The sequence below is a fragment of the Daldinia caldariorum genome, assembly GCF_022478825.1.
Source record: "Daldinia caldariorum strain CBS 122874 unplaced genomic scaffold F4812scaffold_1, whole genome shotgun sequence".
NCBI classification, from domain to species: Eukaryota; Fungi; Ascomycota; class Sordariomycetes; order Xylariales; family Hypoxylaceae; genus Daldinia; species Daldinia caldariorum.
This window is the reverse complement of record NW_025953037.1, coordinates 1232215-1251676: the sequence shown is the minus strand read 5'-3', so window position 1 is coordinate 1251676 and position 19462 is coordinate 1232215. Positions and strand designations below refer to the sequence as shown.

General features: G+C 47.9%; 6 protein-coding genes and 1 non-coding gene across 7 annotated transcripts; 4 read left to right on the top strand and 3 right to left on the bottom strand.

Moving 5' to 3' along the window:
* The first annotated feature begins 3003 nt into the window (after positions 1–3003).
* On the top strand, positions 3004–6710 carry F4812DRAFT_13695 (prion formation protein). The gene is made up of 2 exons (XM_047929589.1): positions 3004–5867; positions 5922–6710. The coding sequence occupies exons 1-2, from the start codon at positions 3262–3264 to the stop codon at positions 6658–6660; spliced, it is 3345 nt and encodes a 1114-aa protein (XP_047794780.1). The 5' UTR covers positions 3004–3261; the 3' UTR covers positions 6661–6710.
* Positions 6711–7390: 680 nt separating this feature from the next.
* On the bottom strand, positions 7391–9285 carry F4812DRAFT_13706 (glycosyltransferase family 25 protein). Its single transcript, XM_047929591.1, has 2 exons — positions 8943–9285; positions 7391–8870 (listed from the first exon to the last, which is right to left on the bottom strand). Exons 1-2 carry the CDS (start codon positions 9096–9098, stop codon positions 7749–7751), a joined length of 1278 nt encoding a protein of 425 aa, XP_047794779.1. The 5' UTR covers positions 9099–9285; the 3' UTR covers positions 7391–7748.
* Positions 7597–7668, top strand: F4812DRAFT_t14. Its single transcript has one exon. It is a non-coding gene; the product is annotated as a tRNA-Thr (tRNA).
* Positions 9286–9559: 274 nt separating the features above from the next.
* Positions 9560–14316, top strand: F4812DRAFT_408978 (ankyrin). Its single transcript, XM_047932409.1, has 3 exons — positions 9560–9581; positions 9643–10116; positions 10173–14316. The coding sequence occupies exons 2-3, from the start codon at positions 9977–9979 to the stop codon at positions 13582–13584; spliced, it is 3552 nt and encodes a 1183-aa protein (XP_047794778.1). The 5' UTR covers positions 9560–9581; positions 9643–9976; the 3' UTR covers positions 13585–14316.
* Positions 13867–15415, bottom strand: F4812DRAFT_464577 (Clavaminate synthase-like protein; the record flags this gene model as incomplete). Its single annotated transcript, XM_047938355.1, has 2 exons — positions 13867–14869; positions 15133–15415. 2 exons carry the CDS (start codon positions 15413–15415, stop codon positions 14010–14012), a joined length of 1143 nt encoding a protein of 380 aa, XP_047794777.1. The 3' UTR covers positions 13867–14009.
* Positions 15416–15777: 362 nt separating this feature from the next.
* On the top strand, positions 15778–17510 carry F4812DRAFT_13617 (MFS general substrate transporter). Its single transcript, XM_047929580.1, has one exon. The coding sequence runs from the start codon at positions 16070–16072 to the stop codon at positions 17480–17482; it is 1413 nt and encodes a 470-aa protein (XP_047794776.1). The 5' UTR covers positions 15778–16069; the 3' UTR covers positions 17483–17510.
* Positions 17511–17537: 27 nt separating this feature from the next.
* Positions 17538–19456, bottom strand: F4812DRAFT_454274 (uncharacterized protein; the record flags this gene model as incomplete). Its single annotated transcript, XM_047936618.1, has 2 exons — positions 17538–19266; positions 19368–19456. 2 exons carry the CDS (start codon positions 19454–19456, stop codon positions 17538–17540), a joined length of 1818 nt encoding a protein of 605 aa, XP_047794775.1.
* Between the last annotated feature and the right edge of the window lie 6 nt (positions 19457–19462).

Genomic DNA, 19462 nt, shown 5'->3' with positions numbered 1-19462 from the left:
AGGTATGATATAGACATGTATGCTCATGTAGGACCCAGATAGGTCGATGGTTTAGTGTATAGTGCATAAGGTAAATAATAAAGAACAATGCTAAGTAGTACCCGTACCTTAAGACGTATTGGATGGGAGCTACGTCGTTAATGATCGTCTGTAAGCTAGGTACCTATAGGAGGTATGTAGCTCACTGTGGTCAAACTTTCATATGCAAGTTCGTCTAATGATAAATTCCGAATCCCAGGTAACAGCATGATCTTCCCTCGCTTAGGTACCTTGACCAGCTTGAGCCATACGTACCTAATCCATGTATCCAACCTAGATATTGGCATCTCAGGGGTCCAACGTCAACGACCTAGTTCCCGGCCGAAATGTGCATCATTCCCGGCCCTAGCTCTCAGAGTTGTCTCATTGTCCTAATTGGGAAATTGTGAACGTCTTGGCGGCCCTGGTGTGGATCTGCAACTCCCGTGATATTTCCCTTTACTGCAACCTAGATTTCCTTATAGAGGAATCGCCTTCTATTACGCCCTCGCCTTTTCCCAGTTTATCTCACGAACGATGTTGGTCAGCTACCTTAACTTTTACTTGTAACATCCCATCTACATAGCCTGACTGAAGTGTATTAAGTGACAAACCCACGACAAACCATCCGCGCCTCTTTGGTAAGGTTTACGGTAAACCTAAGTAATTAATCTAATATACCTACCTAGGTACCTAGGCAACCGATGTACAGCGCAAAAACACTTGGAAATTTCCTTCCCTGCTCCTAACAAGTGTTTCGATGCTACCCGGCTCTTCTAGTTACGACTACGGATATTGGCGTCAATGTCGCATTCCGGCCCGCGCCTCGAGCATTTTTCGATATTACGCTCCCAGGGAGCCATCCCACGTGAGCCAGTTTATTCACCACCCTATCGTCTCATTAGGTATCCCGCTACATCGCTACAAACGAAATATTGGCTTGGATAGCTAGTCTAGAAGCTCACTACGTCGACGGAATAGAGTTATTGGGTCCTTTCTCCGAAATTGTCACATTCGTCCGGGTGACGTATCTTCTTTCGTCGACTCTTGCAGGCCATGTGCTCAATATCGTCTGTGCGCTACATACATAAGAGAACCAATGTTCTATCAATGCTGGACGTCAGATCGTGACTAACGCATCATGCCGCTGTGCGTGATATCCGTGCTTAGTGCAAGTTGTCTTGCCCCTTTTGAAAATCAATGTCCTTCAATCATGAGACCCTCAACCCCAAGACTAACACATTTATATCCTATAGGTTGTCTTTTCTATCTTCTATAGACTAAATTCAAGGCCTGAAGGCATCGAAAATTGAAGTGTTTCCTCTATGAAGGAGCTTTTCTCAGTAGGTTCAATACTGAGCCTTGAGGGCGTCCCAGTGGAACCCCCCAAGTTTCCCTCTTTGGTCTCAGGTTTTGTTAACTCATTAATTTACGCTTTACTCGAATTCGTCCAACCTTTTTCTTTTTTTCTCGCTATGAGGCTTACCCCTATGCCTAATAGCTTGCCACATATCAGAATGGGAAGTTACCTTTATGTCCGTGTCCGTCTGAGAAAGCAATAGCGAGATTATACCTATACCTTACCTAAGTTGAGAAGATCAAGCTTGCGATAGACGCATATAGAGAAAGGCTTCTAAGGTCACCTACTTGTTTTGTCTAAAACTCACTACAGCCTAGTTATTTACTACCTGTACATGTCAGGCATAGAACATCATTAAAAGCTTTAAGCACTTGGGTCAGTAGGTACCTGACATTGAGACATCTTCAATACATATCACATAATTAGGCTATATACCACCTTAGGTGGTCATAGATCTCTCCGTATGTGGTACTGCATACCAAGGGCTACCTCTAAAGTAAGATGTAGGTATCTACCTACCTAAGGGACCTATTCAAATAGCTCTTCTTAACTCTCAGATATTGCACAAAATTCGGAAAAGAAAATTGTACCTTGATCTAGCTTTAGTTTCTTCTTTACGTGTATATTATCAGGATTTGCTCACGTTTTGTTTCACTTGAATAAAGATGAACTCGGACTGAAACGTAGTTCAGAGTACCGTTATGAATAAGGTATCTCGCTTAAGCTTTTGTCCCTCAAACATCTTACCAATGAATCACGGGCTTCTAGGTATGACCACTAGAGACTTGATAATACCCAATTTTGGATAAGACCTATAGTGACTTTATGGAGTGGCTCATTATTCCTCTTACTATAGATGACAACTACATCGTTATAGCATGAAAACAATCAGGTATTGCTGTCTTGAATTCCGTAAGTATAATGTTCCATAAGAGGTACCTAGGTACCTAGGTATTTATGAGTAGCGAGATCTTAGAATATTTTTATAAAATAATGCCAACAAATATACAAATTCATCTGCCTAGTAGCCTCAGATGCCCTCGATTACTTACCTTAAGTAGATGCCTGAGTGATTTAACTCTAAGTCTACAGTAATGAAGAGTGGTTGGTGTACATTTAGCCTTTATCAGTGTGCGAATAGATTAAAATACTGTTAAATAGACTGTAATAGCAATTGTGCTGATAAGAAATACACTTTTGGCTGAGCGGCTATATCTCACAAATACATACCTACCTCTGTTAGTCAACTAAGACCTGGTGAAACGAGTTCCAATGGATAGGTACTACTTATGTTTTATTTCATCTCCGTGATACTAGGTACTTACACTTTAAGTAAACTCAATTCTCATGTCTCATAAGTATAAGGTACCCTAGATAAAGTTTAAAGCTTCAAAATTTTGCTAGACTCCTTTTTATCGGTCTAGATAAGCTCCACTAAGAGATGGCAGCAGCAAAACGTGCGCTAAAAAGACGAAGGTTAGGTTAGGTAGGTACGTAGGTACCTAATTTTGCGGAGGACTAGTTTTATTTTCGGTGAATGGACCCTTCATACCCCTGTAGCCCTGTAGATAAAGGGAGGGAAAAAAAGTTTTCGAGGGGTAATCCGTAGTAACAAGTTTGATAAGGCCAACTTTTTTTTTTTTTTCCCAAATCCCATTCCTCCTCTTACTATCCTTCTTTCAAGTCCACACAATCAATAACAAGACGCTGGGTTCACCGTCAAACTTTTCAGCGCCCACGATCGAGGGCATTTCGGGCAGTTTAGCTGACCCTCATTACATTTACGGCGCCGCTCGTTTAATCGTTTTATTACAACAAGTTGGGTGTTTTCCTTTTTTTTTTTCCTCTCTTGCTGCCCAATTCGTTAAAGACGAGCGCTCACGATGCCTCACCAAGTGTTACCGCCGATAATGATCTCCAAAGCCGACGCTCCTCCTCCCCCGTCGCAACAAGATGTCTCATCAATTCTCGACACTATATTTACCGCCAAAACTTCTGCCGCTTCGGTCGATGCGTCTTATGCACTCTGCGAACTTCTATTAAATACTGTAGGCTTTCGAGGTCTGCATGATTACGGTGTAATAGCCGAGATCAAGAAGGCTGCATCTGACAAGAAGAGTGGACTACGACGAGAGAGCGCCCAGAACCTTCTCGGTGCCATTTTTGAGAAGTTCTCGCCTCGTCAGCCGCTGAGCGAAGTCGTTTTCTTGGTTCAGGATGGCGGTCTCGTCTCAGTTGCCCTAGACGCTTTAGCCGATAAGGGCACAGTGGTTCGTGATGCTGCGCAATATGGACTTGATGCGCTTTTTGGCTACTTGAGCGCTGAGGCTATGGTCGTTGGCTTGCTACCCGCCCTTGTAACTTACCTGTCAAAGAAGACTGGAAAGTGGCAAGGTACAATTGGCGCCTTGAAGCTGATGCAGAGGATGGCCGACAAAGCAAAGATGGAAATCGGTTGCACGAAGGAGCAAGCTCAAGAGAAGGATATCCTCAGAGAGGCTATGGGTGCCAAGCTGGCTAGCTTGATTCCTATAGTCGAGGGTAACATGCACGATCTCAAGTCCGAGGTCGAGAAGCAAGCTCTTGTCACAATGCAGTCTCTCACCACCCTACTATCCAACGACGATGTCGCGCCTAGGATACCTCTTCTTGTCGACACTATGCACCACCCTTCGACCCAAACTCTTCAAAAAGCCATCCACGCTCTTTCTCAGACGACCTTCGTCGCTGTAGTGACGTCTCCTGTCCTCGCTCTTCTCACCCCCTTCCTTGAGAGAACACTCAACAACCCCTCCACTGCTCAAGAGGTCCTACGACAAACGGTCGTAATCACCGAAAATTTGACCAAGCTAGTCCACGATCCTATTGAGGCGCGTACCTTCTTACCGAAGCTTCAGCCGGGTATCAAGAATGTTGTTGAGCGTGCGCCGCTACCAGAAGTACGCGAGCTGGCTTTTAGAGCTTTAAACGTCATGGACAAGGCTATGGGCAACGATGAAGCCGTGGTGGAAAGAACTTCTGTGGATGATGTCGCGAAGGTTCTGGACTCCGAGATAAAGAAAAATGGAGGACTTTCAGGAGACCTTGATTTCTACAAAATCGCTCGCCCTTATATCTGCGAGATGGTGGCCGAAGACTCCAACCATCGTCAAGTGGATCGAATTCCGGCTAGAATCGCTCCTTACCTTAAAGATCTAATGCACAAACAAGGCGCCAACGATGCTGTCGCTTCTGGTGTCCATGAATTTTACGTTGCCGAGGACCACCGCAAGTACGGCGTGCCGGAGAAGGAGGACGATGGCGAGACTGAAATTGTCAATGCAGACTTTTCCCTAGCCTATGGCGGCATGCTTCTTCTTTCTCACACTAATCTCCGATTGCTGAAGGGACACCGATATGGCCTTTGCGGCCGCAATGGTGCCGGAAAATCTACACTGATGAAGAGTATTGCTGGCGGTAAACTGGAGGGATTCCCACCTCAGGATGTTCTTCGCACTTGTTACGTTGAGCACAATCAAGGTGAGGATGCTGATATCAGTATCCTAGAATTCATGGTTAAGGATCCAACAATTGCGTCCGAAGGCAGAGAGCGCATCTCCGAAGTCTTAGCTGAATTCGGTTTCACGGCGGGTCCTGAGGGTAGACAATCACAAAAGGTTGGCTCTTTGTCGGGTGGATGGAAGATGAAGCTGGCTCTTGCTCGAGCAATGTTACAGAAGGCCGATGTTCTATTACTTGACGAACCTACCAATCATCTCGACGTTGCCAATATTGCTTGGCTGGAAAACTACCTGAAGACTCATACAGACATTACCAGTTTGATCGTTTCTCACGACTCGGGCTTTTTGGACAATGTAACAACCGATATATACCACTACGAACCCGGAAAGAAGCTCGGCCATTTCAAAGGAAATTTATCCGACTTCGTTAAGGTTCGCCCAGAGGCTAAGGCTTATTACACCCTTTCTGCCTCCAATGTCCAGTTCAAGTTCCCTCCCCCCGGTATCTTGACGGGCGTCAAGTCCCAGACCCGAGCGATTATTCGAATGACTGGAGTCTCTTTCCAGTATCCCAAGGCTCCGAAACCATCGCTCACAGATGTCTCTTGCCAATTGACTCTTTCTTCTCGCGTTGCTGTCATTGGACCGAATGGTGCCGGAAAGTCAACCTTGATTAAACTGTTGACAGGTGAAGTAATTCCGACCAGCGGAAAAGTCGAGAAGCACCCCAACTTGCGAATTGGTTACATCAAGCAGCATGCTCTTGAACACGTTGAGATGCATCTCGAGAAGACCCCAAACCAGTACTTGCAGTGGCGATATGCAAACGGAGACGACCGAGAGGTGTTCCTGAAGCAGACCCGTATCCTCTCAGATAAGGACCGTGAGCAAATGGAGAAGAAAATTGACCTTGGCGATGGAAAGGGCGAACGACAGATTGAAGCTCTTGTCGGTCGCCAAAAGTACAAGAAGACCTTCCAATACGAAGTGTAAGTTTAATGCTATCATCTTACCCTTGGGGTATAGCTGCTAACAATCTGTAGTAAATGGAAAGCATGGCTACCAAAATACAACTCGCATGTCTCTCGGGAAACGCTCTTAGAATGGGGATTTGATAAACTTGTCCAAGAGTTCGATGATCACGAGGCGTCTCGTGAGGGTCTAGGTTACCGAGAGCTTCAACCTACGGTCATCTCTAAACATTTTGAGGACCTCGGTCTTGACCCCGAGATTGCCAACCATAATGAAATCGGCAGTTTATCTGGAGGTCAAAAAGTCAAGGTCGTCATTGCCGGTGCCATGTGGAACAACCCTCATTTACTCGTTCTCGACGAACCTACTAACTTCTTGGATCGCGATTCTCTCGGTGGTCTTGCGGTTGCCATTCGAGACTTCAAGGGTGGTGTAGTCATGATCTCCCATAATGAAGAGTTCGTCGGGGCTCTGGCTAGCGAACAGTGGCACATAAACGACGGACGGATGGTTATGAAGGGCAATAATACGATTGCTTTGGATCGCTTTGAAGACAGCAAACCAAGCAGCGGTCTCACAAGCGGTATCACCAGCGGGGTTAACAGCACAGCAGCTAGCAGTGCAGTTAGCAGCGCCGTCAACAGTGGCACTGAAGATAATAGCCCATTGAAATTCAAGTCTAAGAAGAAGAGGAAGAAGACCAAGAAGGAGCTCAAGGAGCAGGAGGTGCGAAGGAGACTACGCCATATCGAGTGGCTCAACAGTCCCAAGGGCACACCCCACCCACCTGACACGGATGACGAGGAATAAGGGACAACCATGAACCTTAAGATAGTATTTTTGATGAACTTTTTACGTACATTGGTCCAAGAGGCCGGTGGCTTTCTTTAACATTCACGGACTTGGTCTCTCACAGACGAGGTCGTTTGATAGATTTCGATGATACTTGGGAAATTGGCATTATGATCGAGGACGCATCAATGTGTCTCGCACAGGCGTTTTCATATAGACGGATGGGGAAATGGCATAATAGATAGAACGAGGGGCTCGCATTCGTAGAGTCCGACGTTAGAAGCATGATGCTAAATAGATACGATACATAAGGTATACATAAGTCATGAGAGATGTTTATTGGTGTGTTTTTGCTATGATTCATGCATACATTTCTACAGGTGTACCTCATGTGATTGTAACGGGCTTTTACTTCGAGCGGAATGGCTGAAGGCTTGTTCTGTATTGCGTCAGGAAGAACGCATATCTTGTCCTATTTCCTATCTACCTGCTATACAGGATACTTGCTTAGGATATTCGATTTCATTAGAAAATAGAATCTGACCGGACTTTGAGGCTAATTTCTCCTAATTGAAGTGAGTGAAATAATTATCCACCTAGCCTCGCTTGAGACGACAGCCATACCCTAGATACCTCTATATAATAGGCATCGTTCAACGACTATCCCGCGGAGAGGCTCAAGTAGTGAACTCGCTAATTGGCTAATGAGCAGTACTATGTGGCAGTTAACACGCGCTAAGGCGAGCCAAGCTTGGTGTTTCCCGCTCCTAGTACGGATTATGGTACTATTCTCGTATTCGATGTCGAAAGGATAGGAAAACTCCACACGAACAAAAAAAAAAAAAAAAAAAAAAAGAAAAAAGAAAAGAAAGAAGGAAAAATATTAACGCTTTTAACCATGGGCGCTTTCATCTCATCGGAACACACCCGTTCTGACGAGACTGAAACTCATCGGCCCGCATGGCACAATGGTACTGCGTCGCACTAGTAATGCGGAGATCCCTGGTTCGATTCCAGGTGTGGGCATATCTCAAGAGATACTACAATCTTCTCTTTCCTTTTTGGGCCCATTTCTTTTTCTTCCCTGGCTGTTTTGTTGTTCTTGTCTATCCCCATATGGGATCACCGTTGTCGGGTAGTTGGTCCACCAACTCGCTCTCCTGCGCGCCAGCAACCAAGCGGTCGATGTTCTGCTGCACGCTCAGTCTTATATACGGCGTCCCCGTCCCCTTCGCGTAGCCCCCGCCTTGGCCTTGGATGTTGGATGTGCCGCTTTCCGCGTAATGGTGGCTGAATAGGGGAGGCTGCACAGTGAGACACACCGGGACGGACTCCGCACGCTTGGGAGGAGTCTCGTCATCGCTGTTTGCTCGTACATTCTGATGAGACTTGCCCTCGACGGCATACTTCCCTTCGCACCACTTCTGAAGCATCAGATCCCACTGGGTATCGTAGTGGTTGTCGAATTGCGACAGAAGCTTCCGGGCTCCTCGCTGGCTGACGGCGTAGGCTAGAGTGCAGACGTTCCCGCTGGACGCGTGGACGACGCGAGTATGCGGCGGATATAGTTCGCCGAGCTTGTCGTTTAGGGAAAAGGGATGGGGTTTGAGATGTTTTGGAGCCGGGACCGTCTCGTCGCCTGAGATCTCGACTCTTAGGGGTGAGACGGATGATTGGCCATCAGGGAAGTCAGCACCGCAGTGGCCCAGCCACAGAACATCCCAGTCGTCCCCGTACGCAGTTTTATGGATTTCTCTATCAGAGCCTGCGTCTGGGGCTAATTGGATTGTGTTCTGCTCATGATTGTGTATAGCTGCCTTTGCACGGCTTCTGCTCCCCAACGTCGAGGGTGGATCAAAGTCGGGCAAGTCAGTTCGGTGTCTACCAGACTTGGACTCCCTTAGCCACGTCCTTGAAGCCAGTGCGAAAGTCTGAAGTTGGGACTTGAGGCGTATATCCCAGTCTATATCATCTTCCAAGATGAGCGCGCTCGGTAGATTTTCTCTTGTAACAGATCGAAGAGCATCCATGTGTGATCTCCAGGACCCCTTCGCCCCTGACGCCGCATGTTCTCCCCTACGAATCGGCGGCACGTCGCGGTTTGAAACCTGGTCACCCGCCACGCCGTCGATCCACGTGAAAGTCAGGTTGCTGACGCTACCCGCTAGGCTCATAGCATCTCGGCGGTCTTTCCGCGACGGCAGGTTGATGACGACGATTTTTGAGAACTTTTAAGATTCAATTAGATTTGATTGACAGGTGCGAAAGAAACATAGGTCAGAGAAGAAACGGGATCTTACACCAAGCGTATCATTGGACACATCTTCTTTACCGGTAACGTCCCAACTGCTAAGCTTCTTCAGCGTGCCGCCATCGGCCAGGGACGTCCGCCAATAAGTGTAGAGAAGAGGGACAAAAATGCAAAAGCTCCCAATAGATCTGTGTAAGGACGACATCGCGGGAGCGTCGAGGATGATTTACGTGCCACGTTCTCGTCGCTAATCTAGGTAAGTCTAGCGAAAGGTTAAGCTACCAGGTAGGTAGTTGATATCTTTCAGTTGAGATTCACGGGTGAAGCGCCAAGGTCAGGTCTTAGATGTGGCCTTGATAGCTTGATTGCCACATGCAGCTCATTGGTCAGCGTTGGCTCGCGGGGAAAGGACCGGTTAAACTGCCTTCGCAGCGATCTCGGAATTTACATTATCTCAAAGTTACATGTAGGTACCTAGTATATATGCTCTGCATGATGGCAGTGATGGCAGTAAGCTCCAGCCTCGTTCCCATTCTTGTCGCATAACAGTGAGCATTCTCCCTTCCGAATACAATTCAAGCTAGTAGTATAATTGGCTCCATCGTCTTTTTTTCATCACAGTCTCTTTAGCTTTTATTTTCATTATTTTTCTTCTTTTCGTCGGTAGGTAGGGGATGTGATGCCATGTGTTTGTATATCACATACTTCCCCCAAGGCACCGCGCCCAATTTGGTAATTATTTCTCGTAGGCATATTCAGAAGCGAGATGGTATGCGGCCTATTCCTACCACACCTCGATTATATCTTGAACCAATCGAAGTAAGTCCATGCGCCATGGTGAAAGGGTTTGCAGGCGTACTCGTAGCCTGCTGCTGGTATCGGACAAAACCTGGCTGACAAAAGCTGAATGACAAAACCGTATATCTTGATTGGCGGCATGCTTGGCAGCCTGCTTCAGTAATAGAAATAAAGCTCTACCCAAGAAGTTATTCCTTTCTTTCCATTTCTCGACTACTATTAGAATAAACCTCGTATCTCATCTCCCGTCTGAGCTCAAGTAACTCACTACATCCCTCTACAAACATGGCCAATAAGGCACGCAAGGTTCCCCAAGAGAGCTGGGAGCTCCACAAGGAGACTATTCTAAGCCTCTACCTTACTTCTGATCTCTCTATAGAAGAATTAGTTCAGGCCATGGAAAAGGACCACAAGTTCTTTGCTACGTAGGTTCATTGCACGCCCACATCTCTCTTCAATTTATCTGACCATACTTGCGCAGTCTATCACAATATGAAGCCCGGTTACGAGATTGGAAGGCTCGCAAGAACCTGAAGAAGGGCGAATGGGAACTTATATTGCCGAAGATTGACCAACTATGTTCTCGAGGCATTCAGACGAAGGTGGTGATTGCGGGTCATCCTGTCCCAGCGAAGAGAATCGACCGAGCCAAACGTTACTTCAAGGGGGATCCGGAGCGCCCTCGGAAGCGACGCCGAGTTGAAGAAGACCGAAGCCAAGCAATAAACAGTAGCGACGGAAACGCTACTATCGAAGTCCGGGATTCCGACGGTAATTGGGTCCCATACGTAGACGTACCTAACGAGGACGTCTTTTCTCAAGTGCTATTTCCAGATGTCAATGGAGTACTTGAACTTACAGAGCAAGAGGTTCAAGTTGAGGATAGCTCTGCTCGCGCTGTCTCAGATCCTGCCCCCATCGAGTCCATATCATTTCCAAATATGCCTCGTCAACCGTCGCCGCCTCATGCTATGATTTTCGTTTCTCGCGACCAGTCCACGAGTTTAGAAGATCAGAGGCTCCCACAGACCGCTGGCTTCGAAAGCCAAGCTACACAGTCACTTCTGAATTTTGAATGGAATGTAAATGTTACGACCTCGACATTGGATTCAGAAAACTACGACCCGCAAATGAATAACGAGACCCTAATTTCTCTCTGGTCACTATTCTTGGAGGATTTGCCCTTTGAGCGATTCGAACGTGGCTTACTGTCAAGACATCTTCATTTTGCGCACTCTCCGTCCCCGATGGGGGACTGCCGATTACTTTCCGGAGCTGAGAACGGGGCTATGAAATTCTTTTTTCATGCCGTTACTGCCATGACAAATAGCAATGGGAAGTCCGCCGACGAAAACTTGATCAGTGCTAGACTTTCCTTTCAGATTTTGGAAACAATTCTTCCGAACCCCCAGCGGCATTATAGAAACAGCCATATGACTAGCCTCTCACAAGGGAAGATTGAAATGTGCCGGATACTTCTATACTCCGTTGCGAATGGATTCAGTGGTACGAAAGACATGCCGCCGAAAGTTATACTTCGATTCCTGGACAAAAATTGCAACATCATCAAATTATTACCACAACTCTGTCAAAATAGCCCGAACCATGCTGCAAAAGCTCTCGCAGAAAACTTGTTTCGTTTGTGCGTAGAATCTGGAAACCGCACAGCTATCAGGCTCATCCTCAAAACTGGCTTAGTCGATGTGAATAAGATATGCTGCTTTGCTAAAGGTCGGAAGTATACGCCCATGGAGAGATTAGCCGAGCTCCAGGAACTACAAGCAATCCATGAATTGCTTCGATTCAACGCTGATACGAACCGAACATATTCAAAGCTAACCCCCGAGATGAAGCCCATTTACATTTGTGGGGCTCTGGAGCATCTGATATATGGACTCATGCTAAAGTCTCCTCCGCATAGTCACAGCTCTTTCACCAAGGATTGGCTCGATACCGTGGATGCTTTGACACAGGCAGGAGTGGGGGTACAAGCAAGTCATATTGGAATGGCGTTCAATGTTTTTGTTCGAACGGACCTTGCCGAAAAGCTCTTACCCCAGCTTATGCTAGCAGAACATTCTGAGTTCATATCTGAGGAACGCGGACTGCGTTTAGTCGCAGAAAGCTTTGCAGACGAAGAAGCTGAAAAGGCATTCACTAAACTTCTATTTAACGATTGTAAGCGAGCCAGATGTAACCAGTGTTTAAGTCGTCACGCAGACGAAATCAGTTTGGCAATTTATGCTGGTGCTAGACGAGGCCATCTTCAACTCGTGCGTTCATATTTCCAATACGCAAAATGTTCCGCTACAGTCCTCGCTGCGGCGATTTCCAGCGGAAATCACGAACTCATTACATTCGTCCTCGCTCAAAACCCTAGCATGTACCCAATTTATGACGGGGATCATGATGGTATACCGCTAGTCGAAGCAATAAAAGAGGGAAATGATGCTCTATTGAGGGAGCTTGAAGCTAGGGGTGCCTTGGAGAACCTTGACAAAAATGATTGGAATGCCTTTCCTAGGGTACTCGATGCTGCTGCTAATGTAGGAGATATCGAGTACGTAAAGAAGCTATTGATCCTCTATCCTAACTTTCATCCCATGCGCATAGTGATGGCATTTGAGTCCGCAAGCAGGAATGCGCAATGGGATATTATGCACTTGCTCCTCGATGCGGGAGTTGACCCTGCGTTTTTCCATAAAGAAGGCGATAAATCCATTGCGAATATTTTCGTCCGAGCTTATGACAATAAGTTGCTTCTGTCTAGCTTGATTTCTGCCTTTCCAGATTTTAAGATTGACGGCCATGATGAATGCAATTTACTTAAAGAAGGTTTGGGGTCCGGGAATATGGATATCCTTGACTTTTTTGCTCGGTCTAGCATGCTTGGCAGAGCGTTCCTGACAAGTTGTCTGCCAATCGCAGTTAAGCGACGAGACGAGGCGATGCTTCATCGTTTACTCGAATTGGGAGCAGACGTACTTACCATGCATATTAAAGATGGCTTATTCGCTACAGACTTACATATTGGCATGCTACGAATCTTACTCCAGTACGTTCCATCGACGGAGACTTGCATTCCATTGTTTGGAACACAAGCTCTGATAGATGCTATCGAAACGAACATCTATAACAATGAGATCTTGAATGTATTCATTGACTGCAAGGCTGTTGACTTGAAATCCACTACGAAATTTGGGGAGTACTGGGGCGACAAGGCGTCCCCCCTCGGGGTAGCCATTGCGAAGGAAGCGGAGACATATTCGTCGAGCTTTCCATTGACTAGACGGCTTCTTGATGCAGGATGCGATGTCAATGGGATTGCGTCGATTACTCATTGTAGAAAGGAGGGCCGACCCATGCCTAAGACGCCACTCTTGAAAGCAATCGAGACTAGGAATAAATCTCTAGTCCAATTCATTATAGATCGTGGGGCCCAAGTTAATGCAATGGCTACTCTCGGAATAAGAAGAACTCCACTTCAAGCTGCTGCAGAACAGGGGAATCTTGATATAGTGCAATTACTTTTTCGAAATGGAGCAGACGTCAACGCCAATCCGGCAACCTTCGAAGGTAGAACAGCGTTACAGTGCGCAGCTATGAGCGGAAATTGCAACATTGCTGCCCTGCTGTTAGATCACTGCGCAGACTTGTCTGCTCCCCCATCTCCGTTTAATGGGCGGTGGCCCATCGAAGCGGCAGCTGAGCATGGCCGACTCGATATGATCCAATTCCTTTGGAATGTGAGCTGCGGGAATGGTTTTCCATCGGAGCAGTGCATCGGGGCGATAGGGCTTGCGAAAGAGAATGGCCACAGGGCATGCGCTGACCTGATACGGGAACTGGCCGTTTCAAATGGGATCATGCTTACGCTTGAAGGATCCGAGTAGAGCTTGTTGACCTAGGTTGAATATCCCTAACCAAGTACCTACTGTCTACCCCTGACATCTTGCCGGGACTTTGCTGTTGCTGCCTAACTAACCTACCTCACGCGAGGGATTGTCGAGAACGATCTACTGCTGTGATCGTGCGTCTAACACTGGTGTACTGTTATCTTGGGCCTGTGTTTGAATTTCCTATGGCGAGATGACGTTGCTCTTTTATGTTATCTTTGACTTGGAAATAATGAGTAACGATGTACTTCGTATTTCATTATAATGTCCTCTTCATTCATATAACAGCAAATAGATTTCAGTTTTCCCTTACCTACTTCTGCCAAGTCAGTCTTACTTCAACGATGTCGTGAAGATACGACTACAACATCTATCACACTCTCAGCATTAATTAAATGCTATAAACCATGCAACGTACCTAGCTACCCATCTAGAGCCTGAACGACCTGCGCCCAGTCCTCCGAGCTATACGCCCCAGGAACCTGGCCGTCGAACAAGCTCGCCATCACCACGCGGTCCGACTGCTCGCCCTGCCAGGGCTCCCGCCCGTGCTGCGCGACGATGTTGTCGTACACGAGCACGTCGCCCCGCTGCCACTTGTGCAGCACGCGGATCTCGTCCGTGATCCTCGCCAGCGCCGCCAGGTACTCCTCCGGGATCGGCGTCCCGTCCCCGTACAGCTGCTGCGTGACGTTCTTCCGCCCGGAAGCCGAAGCCGAAGCCGCTGCCCCCGCGGCGCTCGCCCGCGTGTTCTTGTAGTACGCCGCGAGCCCCGTGAACAGCGTCGGCAGCCCCGTGCCCGGCTGCGTCCGGACCGCGGGCAGCCGGTGCGTCAGCACGATCCCGTCGGACGTCCACTCCCACGTCGTGTGCGGGCCGCGGGCGTACCGCGCGATCTGCGCCTCGACCTTGGCGCGCCTGGCAGCCTCGTCGTCTCCGTCCTCGATCGCCTTGCCAAAGGCCTGCCTGAGCGTCGACCCGCCGGCGTACTGCCTCTCGGTCTTGTACGTGACCTTGCTAAGGATGCCCTTCTTCGCGAGCTCGTCTACTAACTCGGGGACCTCTTGCTGCGCGCGGCGGAAGAGCTCCAGCGACGAGGATATGGGCGTTTCCCCGCCCTTCTCGGGCGCCTTGTGGCCGTAGAAGAACACGTACTCGGGGGCGTGAGGGACTTGGGGAGATTCGTTATGGTTGTAGATGAGGACTTCCTTGGGCGACTCGTTGGCTGGAGCGACATTAGGTGCAAGTAAGGGCCTATCTACTACAATTCCGATGATCTCATCTGTACAGTGTTAGTATTCCGTACGGCCGAATCCTGGATCCGGAATAGGGGTTAAAACTGGAGATAATCATGAATTATAATGTTTAGTAATAAGCGTTGGTAAGACATACTGGAACGCGGTTAGCTTTCATAATGCTGCTTCGATTGAGATACTTCAACGGCAGAGGCACAATGATCTATGTAATGCGTTCACACATACCGTGGCTTATACCCAAATGCATGGGCAAATCTGCTGAAGTCATTGGCATCATAGATTGGCAGACCCCTGAAAAGTAGCGTCCCATGAACTGCCAGTTTCTTCGTCAAAATATCACCCTGAGCTTGGAGATACCTCACCGTTTCAATAACAGTGTCGAGGTCAAGCGCCGCGTCGTTAGGAGTCGACGGCCGTAGGGCTAGTGGTGTCACGGTGCCCTCCGGGTGCGGTGGTCCGAGTATCCGTTGATTGCTTGATGGAAGATCAAACTGCTCGAAGGACAGCAAGGGGAAAGCTATCTTCTCAGACTCAAACGGCCGTATTGGCGTTTGTTCTAGTGTAGTAGCCATGACGATGGATTGTAAATCTTTTATAAAATTGGGTTTATACGAGTATATCCAATATCACTTATACTGATGTAAGGTTTATTCTTCGAATGTAGCACCTGGCATGGAGAATCTTATAATAATATTGTATCACGACAATAGCAGATTATACCCCCCCCCCCAATCCTACGTTTGATAACGACGCCATGCCCCTCGATTTGTAGACTAAAATCACGTCATTGCTGGGGAAACAATGAAACCATGCAGGCTTTAACTTTAAGGTAACATTGTGAACCCTCAATACCGATAACCCCGCGCCTTATTGGAACTTCTATCCGACGTCGAGCCCACGAGAGAGGAAGCGCCTTGTCGGTTTAGGGGCTAACACAACATACGCCACCTACCCGGCCCAGCTTATCGTCAGCGAGCACGTCAGAGGCATAGGATCTCGCGTATATTCTGTGATAGCTGCATGGGGAAATATCTGGAGCGAATGTTATCGTTGAGTTACCTAACAGGTATGTTATCTCCGACTACCTAGTACCAGGTAGGTAACCTTGATAGATTTTCAATGATATATATTTGTGAATTAGCTCGAATGTTGGCTTTGGGAATACTCTGAGGTATTAAAACTTCATATGACATTAAATCATCTAATTTTTGTCAGCACCAATTGCAATGTCGGGGGATTTAACCATCGCCAAGGAAGGCGTCGAACCAGCCTCTGTCGCAGTCGTAAACGACGAGAACGCTCCCTCCAAACCAGATAAAGTCCCATTCTTCCGAAGCACGCTATTCCAGGTCCTCGTCGTGGGGATATGCTCCTTCTCGGCGCCGGGGATATGGAGCGCGATGAACGGCCTGGGCGTGGGCGGGTCGCAGAGCCCGGACCTCGTCAACGCCGCGAACGCGCTGCTCTACGCCTTCATGGCCGTGACGTGCTTCGGCGGGCCGTGGCTGACGAACGCCATCGGGTTCCGCTGGACCTTGTCCGTCGGGACCCTCGGCTACCCGCTGTACGCGGCGGGGCTCTATGTGAACAACAGATGGGGCGTCGTGTGGCTCGTGTACGTCGGCGCCGTCGCGTGCGGCCTCAGCGCCGGGTTCCTGTGGAGCGTCGAGGGCGCGATATGCACGGGATATCCCGAGCATCATAAGCGAGGCCGCTATCTCGCGACCTGGTTTACGTTCCGCAACTTCGGGAACGTCATCGGGGGTGCGATTTCGCTCGGCCTCAACGTCAATGTTAACCGCCGCGGCCAGGTAGGGTACGAGACGTATCTCGCGTTTATCGCCATCCAATGCCTTGGCTGTCTATTTGCTCTTCTCCTTTCTAACCCCGAGAAAGTCCAGCGAGATGATGGGACTCACATCGAAGCGCTTAAAGGAATTAGCTGGCGTATGGAGCTCCGTGAGATGTGGAGATTAGCGAGGAGCAAGTCGATTCTACTGTTGACCCCCCTGTTCTGGTACTTTGGTTGGATCCAGGCATATCCGGGGACATATCTAGCAACATACTTTACGGTTCGGTCAAGAGCCCTTGGTAGTTTCATGTCTGCCATAGTTGGTACGCTCGCCACTTGGCTTAGTGGTGTATTGGTTGACATACACTGGGCGAAGAAGAGACAGACTCGTGCTATCACTACTTATATCCTGATCGCAATTCTTAACAGTGCAACGTGGATCTGGGCAGTATACATCCAGAATGAATATCGACATACACTCCCAGTATTAGACTGGGGTAATCAAGCCGAATTCGGCCGTGGCTTCGGAGTTTACATGTTTGAACGCATCAGCGCCGGCATGGTTGAAAATTACATCTACTGGTGTATTAGCAACTTGTCAGACTCACCCGGCGACCAGATCAGATATAGTTCTTTGCTTCGAGGGATCGAAACCGCCGGTGTCGCTGTAGGATTCGGTATCCAGGCTGTTCCAACAGCGCTTATTGCTACGGCTAGCATTAACCTCGGACTCTGGTTTATTGCGTTGCCGTTCAGCTACTACGCCACGGTGCAGGTAGTTAAGAAGTTTAATGAGTTGGATAAGAAGCGCGATGAAAACTATGGAGTTGAGACAACACAGGCATGACACTTTTTCGAGTGCATATAAGCGAGTAATTGAAATTAAGATACTGACTATTTCTTCAAGAGTGATGTGACGGCCCTACTAAGGCGGGCGGCCATGGAAAGACTACACGTCTTTGCAGCTCCCCCCGGAAGAAGCACATCCCAAGAAGCCAACGGTTGACGTACAATTGTGGAGTGTCGTCCCTCTTATCCCGCAGATCCACTTGAAGGGAAACGTGACGGTCGGTGTCATTCCAACTGTGATGCAGTGAAGTGAAAACAAACGCTGGGTCCCTGGTTGGGGTGTCCCCCCAAACGAAGATGGCTGAATACGGATTCAGTGTGTCGTCAGGCTCGCAAAGTCTTCCAAGTCTCAGTGTCTTCCCCTCTTCAATTGCCTTAGCCACCTCTACCGCCATCATCAACATGTAGTTCTCCCCAAAATCGTAATCCATCTTCCCTACGTCTATACTACGCAAATATTTACCGATGTCATCTGCAAGCTTCCTACAGGGATGGTACTTCTTCAACTCCTTATGGAGGCGAGTGAGACGCCGATACTCGCCAAGTTCTATTCTATCGCAGTTTGGTGGCCGCACAAAGGGCAATTGATTTTCAAAACCAGCCGTTCGAATGATCTGACCGAGTTCCCATAGGTGTCCTTTGGTTTTTATCCCAACTTCTGTAAGCTCTACATTATTAAACCGACAACCCTTATTATACGTTAGGCGCCTCACTTCCGGAGGGGAGCGGATCTCTTTGAAGCAATAAGTATTCAGAAACTGGGAAACGGATAGATTACGTTTGGAATATCTCAATGGCTTGTTGTTAAGAATCTCCCCATTGAGGAGACAGGTCGCCAATATCGCCAAGCTGAGACTATCGCCCCGTTTTTTCAGCTTTTGCGCATCCAGACGAACAGGATAACTGCAGCAGTTGGCAATGATAGGGATACGATCCCATGGATCTGTAATATCTCTGGCTTGAACGTTGGCGATGATGGCGGGGTACATGGGCTCCGACTCCTTTAGGCTCACAGTGTACTTTTCAGTCCTACTGAGGATATATTTTATCTTGCAGCTGTCTTCCTCCGTCAGATTTGGCGTGCCGCGGAAAGCTTGACAAAATTTGGTCGCCTCGTCGGAAAATTCTGTCGATTTAATGGAGAGCTCCCCTGGAATATAACCAAAAACTCCCCAAATTAATTTCTTTATTTCCAATGACTCTGGATGTGGAATGAGAAGAATCATCTGCGTTCCTCCTTTATAATTCTCCTGGAATGTCCAAGCCCGCTGCCACCAAAGGTCTTTAGTAATTTCGTAAAGCAGTCTAAGTGCGTGGCTTGCGTCATGTCGATTAATTGTCTTCTCGAACTTCCAGCGACCCTTTTCATCATCCTTAGTAACAAAAGCTCCTTCGAGGATTTTGCAGAAGATTTCCAGTTCGTCTTCTGACGAGATTGGCCGGCCCAGTAACGCAACAGGATGTTCACTGAGCTGATAAACTTGGTCCATAGACTGAAGACTCTGCCTCTTTTGGTTGCACGGCCAACACCGGCAGGTAGGGTCTTCGCAAGTCTGTTGTGGTATACTGTGTCGGTCAATCCATAACAGCTTAACTCCCTTGACTTTCATGTACTTGGTAATACGGTCCAAGACGCAATCTCGAACGTCAGATGGACTGAACGTATTTCTATTTCTATCCTCCACCAGGTACCGACCGCTCTTATCATCCTCATAGGCTGACGGGACCCAAGTGTAAGATAGAGCCACATAATTATTTCGTCTTTCCTTTAAATCGCTCTCACTACACCGGCATAGCTTGTTTATCGCATTGCCTACATAATAGTCATAAAGGAGGCATTCAAGGTTCTGAAGAATATGTGAAAGAAAATTGGCCCGATTTACTCGGTCCTCCTGGATCCTGAAAAGAAGCGAAGTAATCGGTTGTTGGTAGTGAGCCGATTTTGGAGCAAACTATCCTCGGAGTCATCCATGCTGCC